Source organism: Malaya genurostris, chromosome 3, assembly GCF_030247185.1.
Source record: "Malaya genurostris strain Urasoe2022 chromosome 3, Malgen_1.1, whole genome shotgun sequence".
Classification (NCBI taxonomy): Eukaryota; Metazoa; Arthropoda; class Insecta; order Diptera; family Culicidae; genus Malaya; species Malaya genurostris.
The window spans coordinates 111,380,933-111,393,575 of record NC_080572.1 but is presented as its reverse complement, the minus strand read 5'-3'; the positions used below and the strand labels follow the sequence as shown (position 1 = coordinate 111,393,575).

At 35.2% G+C, this 12,643-nt stretch overlaps 2 protein-coding genes across 2 annotated transcripts; one reads left to right on the top strand and one right to left on the bottom strand.

Annotated features, from left to right (window-relative positions):
- Positions 1-219: 219 nt before the first annotated feature.
- Positions 220-1,184, top strand: LOC131437682 (eukaryotic translation initiation factor 3 subunit K). The gene is made up of 3 exons (XM_058607186.1): positions 220-388; positions 451-890; positions 954-1,184. The coding sequence occupies exons 1-3, from the start codon at positions 318-320 to the stop codon at positions 1,106-1,108; spliced, it is 666 nt and encodes a 221-aa protein (XP_058463169.1). The 5' UTR covers positions 220-317; the 3' UTR covers positions 1,109-1,184.
- On the bottom strand, positions 1,174-1,872 carry LOC131437683 (large ribosomal subunit protein bL12m). Its single transcript, XM_058607187.1, has one exon. It carries the CDS (start codon positions 1,777-1,779, stop codon positions 1,225-1,227), a length of 555 nt encoding a protein of 184 aa, XP_058463170.1. The 5' UTR covers positions 1,780-1,872; the 3' UTR covers positions 1,174-1,224.
- Between the last annotated feature and the right edge of the window lie 10,771 nt (positions 1,873-12,643).

Below are 12,643 nucleotides of genomic sequence, written 5' to 3'. Positions count from 1 at the left end.
GATATTTTTACAAAGTGGGCCAAAATAAAATCAATCCTAAAGTGGGCCAAAATACCTCTGTTACCCTATTCCGTAAGAAGTCTGTATGCGCATGTAAAAATCTGTATAATACAGTTAAATCTGTATAAATGGCATCTCTGCTTACAAACATTTTTTCGGATTCATAGACTTCTGCAACCCTGCCTGAAGATATCAGAAAATTTTACCTGGCATCTCTGGCTGTGTCAACGTTTGCTACCTTGAGTGTTCTGGTTATCGGTGCTGCATAAAACGTTTTCCAATTTTTATTGTGTTTTGTCACAAATTTCGGATTCAAAATGGTCCACTACGTAAAAATGGAAGATGGTAAAGTTATGCCAATTAAGGAAATGCTTAAAAGTATCGAACGGTATGATAATTAGAAAAATTTAACCTAACCTATAGTTTGTTTACGTCGCTTATTAATTCTAGATATAATCCGGAACATCTTAAAGTTATTGAGTCTTACGTAGAAGAGCAAGCCAGGGACAATCAGTATGATTTGGAGGCAAATTTAGCTTGTCTCAAATTGTATCAATTCAATCCGCAGATGATGAACTTGGATATTACGTACACGATTCTCTTGAAATCGTTGACCAACTTCCCACACACCGATTTCGTGTTGTGTAAATGCTTGCTTCTTCCGGCTCAAATGAACGATGACACTGTTAAGGAAATTATCTATTTAGCTGACATTTTAGAAAAATGCGATTTCACTTTATTCTGGTCGCGCGTTGCCCAGAATCCTCAATTCTTCAAAAAGATAGCCGGATTCTATGATTGTATCCGGAAGTTTGTTTGTCACGTTGTTGGTATAACATTCCAATCCATCGAAAAAGAGTATTTGGTGCGCCTGCTAGGAGATGTTGATGGTATAAAAATATTTAAAAAAACTCTTGAAATTATATATGTGAATCTAATCTCAATTTTTTTAGATAACGTTCTTCGTGGTTGGGTGAAGAAAAATGGGTGGAAAGATGATGGACAGTACGTGACTGTCGCTTTGCAGGAAGGAAATATTAAAACCAAACACATTACTGAAAAAATTGATTTTGAAAATTTGGCTCCCCTGATGGCTAACTGTTTGTAGATTACAGACGGCAATAAATGAAAAATGGATGTTCGAATGATTTTTTAATACAAACGCATATTAAGTAATATTTAAACGTTTATTTTAGTACACTACGAATTACGGGAAACACTTTCTTACTCTATCTCTATAACAGCGCCCACCTTGGTAAAGGCTTCTTTTAGTTTCTCTGCTTCATCCTTCGAAATGTCTTCCTTGACCATCGTCGGAGCACTTTCCACGAATTTTTTCGCTTGGACTAAGTTCATTCCATCCAGAAGATTTTTGACTTCTTTTATTAAAGCTACCTTTTGCTTATCATCAAATTTGACGAGTTTCACCTTAAACGATGTTTTGACTACCTTTGGAGCGGCTTCCTCTTCATCAACAGGAGCAGCTACTGGACTAAACCCACCAGCAAATCCTGCTGGCATTAGTGCAGCATCCGGAAGATTCAAACGTTTCTTGAGTAGACCACTAAGCTCTGAAACTTCCAATAAGTTCAGTGTAGCAATGCTATCTACAATGGATACCAATTTCGGGTTGACCGGCTTATCAACACCATCCGGGACAGGAATTGTAAGTTTGTCACTGGTTACGACAGTAGCCTCAGCATTTTTTAGGCTGATTGCAGTGCAAATCTTACGATAAGAGCAACGCGTGATTCCACAAATTGCTCGAAATTGTAACATTTTATCCAATTTAATTGTAGTTCTAACAAAATTAGAAAATTACTTTCCGAGAAGCGTGAGGATTTTGACAGCTTGAATTCGACAACAGTTACATAACGCAATGACGGGAGGGTGTTGCTAAATTGATAGTGTTGGCCCCGGCAGAGATGCCAGGTAAAAATTTAAAATATCTTCATGCAGGTTTCCCGTAAAAAATTAACCATTGATTTTACATCACAAACAACTGATTCACATTTAGATCTATTGGTTACAATACATTTTATTGTATCTTGACAAGATAGTTTTTATTTCCAATCATTCAATTAATGTTTCTACGATTCTACAATTGAATTTATTGTACACGTGGTGTTTCAAACAATATGCAAACTGTACATTTGATTGTTTTTCATGAAAACATGTATGCGAGGGGCGGCTCACTTCCGTATTTTGGAGGTAGCGTATTGATAAGTGCATTAAACGTATTTTATGTATATTTGCGTTTTGGAACGCAAATTTGGTACGTTTGAATTGCTTCGTTTTTTTTAATTATTCTAAATTAATGTGTACTTATCATGATATAATGTATTGCGAAGGGTTCTGTGGAAGCATTTTATCAACAACAACATATCGCAATGCAATCAATTTTTGTTATTTACTGATCTATTCTAGCACGTGCATTTGAGTTTTCCTGCGAAAGACATTCCCCAGGAAACCCACAGAAGTGAACATGCGAAACCAGACCTAGAGGATATTGTTTTGCTGTCATCGAAGAAGTAATAGTTAAAGATTGTAGGCTTTGAAATGGAGCCATGAATATACGCCACCGGAAAAGAATCGCGGTTTGCTGAAGATATGTTGGGGACAGGTTGCCAAGTTGGTTTCTAAGCTCCGCTAATTCACGGAAAATCGATTGTATACTGCGACAACTAAGATTCCTGCAACAAAGACATCCAAAGTATCGATGATAACATGTTCAGTTGCCTTCGTGGTAGTACGAGTTGATTTAGGATACTGTTTGTATATTAAATAATCATTTTATCAACTTAAAGAGGTAAAATATCATTATAAAAGAATTCCTGCATTATAAATCTAAATTACCCAGAAATGATCGAGATTTATTCTTTCAGCCGTCGATACTTGCTTCCTGATCTTTCGTATGCAGTCTTTTTCTTAATGATTTTATAACATTATATCACGTTTTAGAACTTCTTAACGTATTACACCCCGCATTTGTGTACCAAAAGGAGCTTCTATTTAGCGTATTTTTAATGTTTATTATTTATATGTGTTTCAACAGTGCATTAGATGTAATTTATGAACTTAAACACTTCTTTGAATTTCTGCATTTTCTGTGTTTTGTTGCATTTCTTTGCATTTTTGAGTATTTTTTGCATTTTGGTAATTGTTTTACATTTTGTGTGTATTTTTGCATTTATTGTGTATTTTCGAGAATTGCATTTTGAATTCACTTTACGATGGTAGTGAATTGCCCCTCGCATGTATGATAAAATTCTATGATTTGAATTGTTACGATACTTAACAACCTATACATTCTATCGTAAAAAGCATGTTCACAATCAATTGAATAGTGTATAACAATACATTAAAATATTTTTCATTGGTCAAAGCGAAATTGTGGAAGGTTTTGTAACAGCAAATCGTATTGTTTTTCTACAATATTTTTTATTCGGGTTGAACAACCCGTGGACAACTCGACAGCTCCCATACATCGAAAATATATGTAAAAGTTTTGGTTCTCTATGGTTCCACAATGGCGTCGTAAAAAGAATAACATTAGTAAATAACGTATCTGTTTTTCGACAATCTGCGGTTTAAATTTTTATATTTGAATAAGTTGTTTTGCTAGCATTTCTTGACACGAATAAAATAATTATGATGATAAGTTACTATGGTTTAGAATAAGTATAATTTTTCTCTTTTCATCAATAGAAGGCTTAAAAGTATTTCATCCCATTCAATGAACAATGAACGTGAAGTAATTTATTCTACTGAATCTTGAAGAACAATACTACTAATTTGCGAACCAAGATTAAATCTATGGTTCCCTTATCTTTATCCGAGTTGTTAGAAGATCATACTCCCTACAAGTGGCTACTAATTCCTCGCGTTTTCATTGATACGACGAAATACGTTAACATAGGTACTCTTTAGTCACACACCACATTTCAAAAAACACTTTATTTCTAATTCTATCAATTACTATTAATAGTTATCTTTTTAGACAAGATTACAAAATCGCAATATTTTCATTTCATTCAGGAGTTCTTGCGTGAGTCACAATATGAAAATTACGCTTCTTTTAAATGTGTTACTTGACGCATACACAGTGACCGTAAATAACGTAATAATGTACTGGTTTCTCTTGTAATCGTTTTGTTTCGTAATTCATTGCACCCGTATTGTTTAGGTACACTAGCGCCGTCCTGAATTCAGTGGAACACATATGAAACAGGTTCATTTCTGTCAGGTTGTGTAAGGAGGGTTTGAAAAAGTCAGCGAACTCAAGTTCGCTGTAAAGAATGGAGCACGAAATAGGGTTAACGAGCACAAAAAGATTATGGTGATTACAAAAGTCTGTACATTTTCACGAATGTCGGCGAAAAACACGATTTAATGCAACCAAACCATGTCTGCAGTTTAAAAAATAATCTGCAGATGTCGACCTGTCATCTCTGGCTACGATTAGAGCTGCCAGAATATTTCACAATGTGTATATTGTACACGGAAAAAATCTCATGATAGTTTTAAATTACAAAGTGATCAGTTGATTCTCATACAAAGAGCTTAGATAAAGACTTTTGATCGGCTTAGTAGCGAGCTTTGTATTTAATACATATTTCCTATATTTAATACATACTCAGACAAAAACTATAGGGTGTTTCCTAATAATATTGTCACAACCAGGACCATTGGAGGAAATTGTCATTAAAACAATAGACACAAAAATTAACGTTGATTATTTTAAGAATATTGTTATTAAATTTCAGAATGTTTGTTGGTTCTTTCTTGAAGCGAGTATAAACTCTTGTTTTAAGAGTTTGAAAACTTTTATTGTAAAATAGGAGGTTCCTGTCAATTTGAAAGGTTAACTTAAAATTAAGAGCCAGCTATTAATTATGTATGCTCATATTAACATCCGGGTTGGTGGTTGAATGCATTGGGCGCTGGTCTTACAAGCCAGTTGTCGTATGTTCGAGCCCCGACCTGGAAGGATTCTTATGGCGTTTTCGTTTTTAATTTGCACTACACCGGTGCAGTGCTACACTGAGGCATGAATAAACGAACAAAAATGACGAAAACAAACAGTAACCATTGACTACAATAAACGATTCCATTGCACAGAGCTACACCAAACTTTTGATGAGTGCTACACCAGTGGTATCGGTGCAGAAAAAGTGTAGCTCTGGTGTAGTGCAATTGGTAAAAACGAACGGTTTCAGTGCAGCTTTCGCTACACCAGTGTAGTGCAATTTAAAAACGAAAACGACATTAGTGTCAGTAGGATCCATAGTACTAGCCATGCAATTATCCTGTACACTATGAATCGGCTGCGAAATCTGTTGAAACAGAAAGGCCAAATTCCACAAAAGGAATGTAATGCCAGGACTTTGCTCATATCAACATAATATCTAGACTTTTCACACACAAAGAACATGTTTTGTAATAAAAGCTAAATTTTGTTACGTGCTTAACAATGATTTAAAAAAAATGATTGATTTTTTTCATTTTTCAAAGTTTACTATTTTTTATGTATTGAAAGCACATCACACTGTTTACCTAACTATTTACTTTTTTTTTACCATTGTGGATTGATCAGGCAATTTTTTAGTAGTTCCAGTCAGTGTTTCACAACGACATTTAAAAACATTTCCGGAACTTAAAGAAAAAGTAAAACAATACATATTCAGTTAATAATAGATTAATCACGCATTTTTCTCATATAAATTATTTTAGTGTAAAGTTGTTCTTGATTGTTCCCACATTTCTTATGTATGCAAATGACACGATTACATGTCAAGAGAAGAAAAAAACCCTTCTCAATCCACCTAGTGGTGTAATAATGCCTTTCTCTTCTTTCATAACAGCCTTATGGAAATATATTTCATACTTTTATTAAATAATTTCGGATACTAATTTTGACACCAATTGATTCAGATTGATTCGAGTAGTTCACAAAAGCATGCTTCAGTGTTTATGTCACACAGTCGGCATCATTTTTCCAACCTAGTGCTTGACATTTGCGTTGCCTATTTGTATGAGAAGAGTGATGCTAATCTAAAAAAAACCCTTCTTAGTCCACTTAGTAGAATTTTCACACATCTTGAAAAAGCATTATAGGGGACATTAAATTTTTGATGCCAAAAGTCTTAGAATTGAATGAAACGTCGAGTTTTAATGTCATCTCGATTGTTTTTTTTGAAAATATCGACTTTCAGGAACTTATGACAATATAAAATATCAAAAAAGTCCCAGAAAGTCGATTTAAAAAAAAAATTAGAAGACACTAAATCTCGACGTTTCATGCAATTCTAAGCCGTTTGGCATCAAAAATCTCCCTAAGGTGATTTTTCAAGATCTAAAATTTTCAAACCTCAACCGTCGTGCAGCACCTCTTACCCATATCTGATTCAGCTCAAATTTTGTATGGGGATTTTTTTCGAAGTGCTCAAACTTTTTTTTACCACCGCCTCACGAAATTAGGGGGAATCCCAAATATTCGCACCCTTATATATATATTAGAGCGGCAAAAAACAACGTTTTTTGTCGGTTACGCCACTTATACCATCATATTTCCGGAACCAGAAGTCGCAGTCATTTGATCTTCGAACTTGATCAAATGCTCAATAGTAGCTTTCAAACGAGCCTAAGTTTGTTAAAATTGGTTTAGCCATCTCTGAGAAAATTGAGCGCGTAAAATACAACGCGTTTCGTCGGTTACGTCACTTATACAATCATATCTCCGGAACCAAAAATCACAGCCATTTGATCCTTGAACTTGATCAATGGCCTGACAGTAGCTTTCGAACGAGCATAAGTTTGTTAAAATCGGTTCAGCTATCTCTGAGAAAATTGAGCGCGTTAAAATAGATTCGAAAAGTGCACATACACTTATATAAAAACACAGACATTTTCCGATCTCGTCGAACTGAGTCGAATGGTTTATAACACTATGGGTCTCCGATGCTCCGTTCGATAGTCGGGTTTTCCAGCAATATCTATAGAGAAAGGCAAAACGAAGGAACCTGTATGATTATTTTGTATGTTTTGTTTCAGTTCATGACAAGTTTAGGGGAGAGGTGGCGATTAGTGCGCACCTAAGCTTTTTGAAGTATTACAAATAAAATATTGCTTTTATCAAGATCATAAATACGTCTGAGGAAACATAAAACCTTTTCTTTTCAATATCCTCAAATGAACGATTACAATTATTATTTTGCTTACTAGCATGAAAGCCACAAAATAATCGTGTTTTATTCCGAATAGTGAGCAAGGTAAGGTAATAGTGCGCAGTGGTACACAATTATGCGCACAATGAATTTTCCGTAGTACTCGAATAACGAATAATCGAATTTTCCATAATACTTGGAATACACGATGATAACTTCGTTTGGATCGAAAAGATGTTACGAAACCAAAATAACGTGATTCTATTGGAAATAAATATTAAGCTTATTTTCTAATGACAGATTTAATATATACGTCTGTCGTGTTGGTATAAAATTAATAGGGAATCTTGAATGTAGTCGAATAAAGTTAATTGGATCAAATCTCAATATTTATTGTAAGTGAATAGTGGTAAACATTAACAGGAGCTTACAATGAGATGCGTACTATTACCCACCTTTCCCCTAACGTATCATATTGTTGTATGTTATAAAGTAAAATGTATAAGAGTTGCGTGATGGTCAAAACTCCACTGCCAATAAAGCACGCAGCGGCAGTCTCTACGGAGCAGAACATAGTCAAAACCACGTGGAGGATGAAACCGAAGTGAAATAAATGACAATAATAATAACGCATAAAATAGTAGTTTAGTTGTTGAAGCTATATACGTTACGAAGTTTTGTGAGGCTTATCTGAGCCTACGCCTGAGTTAAGGTACTATGCTATACCCGTCCCCAATATGGAAATATGTTCCATTTGACGAAGCGTAAGATAAGATTGTAAGCGTTACGTTAAAGAAGCTAAAGAGCGTTGCATACGATGATTTTCTTAAATCGAGGGTTACAAATCATGAGTTATTTTGTGGAAATTATGAATTTCAAAAAAACGTTATAAGGGTGAGATTCTTTCAGTAAACGAGTTACGATGCGTTACTTTCAAGCAAGTTATAGTTGTTACGATGTGATATATACATCGCCTTTTGTAAGTTATAGGCATTAAGAAGCGTTGTATGCGTTACTTTTTTGTAAGTTATAGGCGTTACGTTACGTTTTTTTTGTTAGCTATAGTCGTTACGAAGCGTTACATGCGTTACTTTGTTGTAAGTTATAGGTGTTGCATGCGTTATTTTTGTGAATCAAAAGCGTTACGAAGCGTTACATTTTAGTAAGCTATAGGCGTCACGAAGCGTGATATGAGTTGCTTTTTTGTAAATTAAAGGCGTTACGAAGCGTTACATGCGTAACTTTTTTGTAAGTTATGGGCGTTACGAAGCGTTTCATGCGTTGATTTTTCGTGAGTTATGGCGTTACGAAGCGTTACAATCGTTACCCACTTGTAAGTTACAAGCGTTACATGCAAGCGATACGATGCGTTGCTTTTAGTAAATTTTAGGTGTTACGAAACATTGCATTTTGTAAGTTACAGGCATTACGAAGCGTTACTTTTTGTAAGTAACAGGCATTACGAAACGTGACATGTGTTATTCTGTATAAATTTTTGGCGTTACGTTAAATGCGTTAGTTTATTTATTTATTTATTTATTTATATATTTTAATCAACAGACAAACTAAAGTCCTAATGATTATTTCTAAGAATATTCAAAAAATTCGCTTTTATTCTGCTACGAGGAAAATGGAAATCGAATCCCATCGATACGCCATTGAAGGTTCGCTGCAATCCAATAACGGCACCGTTGATTCCGTAGTTAGTACGACGTAGAGGCATTCTGAGGAGGTTGTTGTTGCGAAGAGCTCTAGAACGAACGTTGATGTTGATTTCACTAAGTAGTGCAGGGCAATCAATATTGTTCGTCAAAATATCGGCAATCAGCATTGCACGGAACAGATCTCGGCGTACTTGTAGAGTATCGAGTCCGATGAGCATCGCACGGCTTTCATAACTAGGCAGCTGGTGAGGGTTATTCCAGGGCAAACGACGAAGAGCGAAACGAACGAATCTGCGCTGTATTGATTCAAGTCTTAAAGCTCCATTATGAAAGTGAGGGTTCCATACTGACGAACAATATTCGAGTGTTGACCGTACAAGCGAGCAGTAGAGAGATTTCAAACAATATATATCTGTGAATTGCTTGGCGGTTCTCATGACAAATCCTAGACAACGAGAAGCTTTTGCCACGATGTACGAAATATGCTGCTTGTAATTCAATTGTTCGTCGAGAAGAACGCCAAGATCTTTGACACAATTGACTCTATCAATCACTGATCCTCGAAGACAATAATTGAAACGAATTGGTGTTTTTTTTCGTGTGAAGGTGATAATCGAGCATTTGCTGATATTTAGCGACATTTTATTAATTTCACACCACTCGGAGAAAATTTCAAGCTCACTTTGAAGGAGACAGGCATCTTCAAGAGTCTTGATAATTTGGAATAACTTTAGGTCGTCCGCGAAAGATAATCGTGCACCTTTCAATGAAAAGTTCACGTCGTTGAAATACAGTAGAAATATCAGTGGTCCGAGATGACTGCCTTGTGGAATACCAGAAAAAGCAAAAAACTCCTTGGAAACATTTTCATTGATCTTAACCGCCAGCCGTCGATTGCAAAGATACGATTGAATCCACCGAAGAATGTTGGAACCGAAGCCCAGTCTGTCCAATTTGGCAATAGTGATAGCGTGATTAATTTTATCAAAAGCAGCAGAGAGATCCGTGTAGACAACGTCCGTTTGATGACCTTTAGACATAGCATCCGTTATAAACGTCGTGAAAGTTAGTAAGTTAGTGGCCGTTGAGTTTTTTGTTAGTTAGATGCGTTACGAAGCGTTACATTCGTTACTTTAAATAAGTTTTAGACGTTACGAAGTATTACGTGCGCTACTCTTTTGTAAGCTATAGAGTTTACAAATCGTTACATGCTTAATTTTTTGTAAGTTTTTGGTATTACATCGTATCGCTATTGAATTTTATCTCGATCCGACTTCCGGCTCCGGAATTACAAGGCGTTATCTGCAAATATATGAGAAAATGCACATTCAATTTTCTCGGAAATTTCTTAACCGATTTTTCAAACTGAGATGCAAATGGTGTTGAAATTCATTAAAAAGTCCCCGAAAAGTTGATTCTAGTGCCTAGTTTCCGCTTCCGGCCGCACCGGTAATAGCTCCAAAAACGGAACTGACTTCGATTTCTCAGCAACGGTTAAACCGATTTTCACAAATCATGATTCAAACTAAATCTCTCGGTGTCTTTAAAGAAGCTGTGCGATTTCATCTAGATCCGACTTCCGATTCCGAAATTATAGGGGAATGAGTATCAAAACTTGCAAACTGTCATACAAAATTGTAAAACATTTCAAGAATATTCTGTGAAATTTTCAAGCCTATCGGAACAAAACTCTGCAAGTTGTGGGCCTTTATCTTCGCTTATCTCATACTGCGAAGAAGTAAGAGCTCGGCACACAGACCCAAGACTTCTGCTTCGATTGTCTTAAAAACTTGATAAAACAATTTTGAAATGTTTAATTATAACAAATTATAAGAAAAAAGACAGATTTTTTAAAAATATTAGACCCTACGGGCTACCTAGAGTAATAAATTGTTTCTTTCGATTTTATAGACTAAACCCTTCCTAATCCACCTACACACATAGAAATATTTTGTGAATTCACATTAATTTTCATGCACATATTTGGAGCAGGCAATTGAATGGAAATTTACTCCACAGTTCTTCGTTTTTCAATATACTTTGAAAGCGTTTTTTGAAATATACAGTCTTTTTTATTGAATAATCAATGGATTCAAATGATATTACATCACTCACTGTTTTAAATAGGATTTTCGATTCAACTGTTGTTTATTTCACAGGACTAATGATTTACATGTCGTGTAACTTTCATTATTATTTTCTGTGTAGTAGTGTGATAATGCCTTTCTCTTTCTTCAAAACAGTCTTATGATTTTTTTACATTTTATAAAATACTTTCTGACACTAAACATTAATTCAGAAGTTCAAAAAAGCATGTTTCAAAGTTTCTTGTCACATACTCGGCATCGTTTTTTCCAATCAAGCGCTTGGCATTTGGGTTGTCTCTTTATATGAGAAGAGTGATGCTAATCTAAAAAACCCTTCTTCTTCACAGATCTTGAAAACTAACCATTGAGGGGGGTACATGAAATTTAGAAAATCGAAAAGAATTTTTTGATGCCAAAAGTCTTAGAGTTGCATGAAACGTCGAGATGAGGTTTGGAGTCATCTTGAACTGAAAAATTTCCGAAATAGTCAGAAAACGTCGATTGATCGGTAGAAAACAACGTGTTTTTTCGTCATTATATCTTATGGTATAATATCTCCGGAACCAAAAGTCACAGCCATTTGATCTATGAACTGCATCAATGGCTCGACTGTAGCTTTCAAACTAACAAAAGTTTGTTAAAATCGGTTCAGCCATCTCTGAGAAAATTTAACGCGTAAAAATACAACGCGTTTTGTCGGTTAATTCACTTATACAACCATATCTCCGGACCAAAAATCACAGCCATTTGATCTTTGAACTTGATGAATGGCCCGACAGTAGCTTTCAAACGAGCATAAGTTTGTTAAAATCGGTTCAGCCATCTCTGAGAAAATAGAGCGCGTAAAAATATCTTCGAAAAGTGTGCACACAGACACACATACACACACAGACAGACATTTTGCTATCTCGTCGAACTGAGTCGAATGGTATATAACACTATGAGTCTCCGAGGCTCCTTTAAAAAGTCAGTTTTTCCAACAATTCTAATACCTTTCTATAGAGAAAGGCAAAAACTTTAAAGGCGTTTTTTGAAAGCAGGTTTTGAAAGTCCGTGTCCATCGTTATTCAAAAACTTGGCGTAGTAATTTTGATCAAATTTTGCACACACTTTCTACATATAAAAATCCAGACCCCAACGTTTTTCTTTTCGTTGTTTGTTACTTTGGGGAGGTTTTGCAGCTTCAAAATGGCGGATTTTTTCGTGAAAAATCAAACAGAAACGTTGGGGTCCAGAAAAATTTCTACTCTAACTTTGCTGCTTTGCTTTGTTCACTTCTGATTAGTCTGCGCTGAGATACAGTGGACACCGCAAATCATGATTTTTAAGAAGCGTTCTCGAAAATACCTCTTCACCGACTTATTTCTCAATATTTTTCCACGAAAAAATTACAAAATGTTGTTCGAATGATGCTTTTTATCATGCAAAACATTTGAATTTATTTTGTTGAACGATAATTCTGTAAACAAATTGCAAATATGGTGATTATTTTTCATCATTCAAACACCACCCCCCCTCCTTCCCCTTAAGGGTGTAGCCGGGTTTGCATATGAAAACTGCTCCCAACAGAAATTAAATTGATATTACCTGTTCGATAGGATTTATATTGGAGATGAATTTCCCAAAATTTTAACCCTTTAATTGCCATATTTGTGAAGTTGTGTGGTTCTTCTGATATGCAATTTTTCAAAAACCTATTGAGCAAAAAAATTGAAAAAAATCAGAA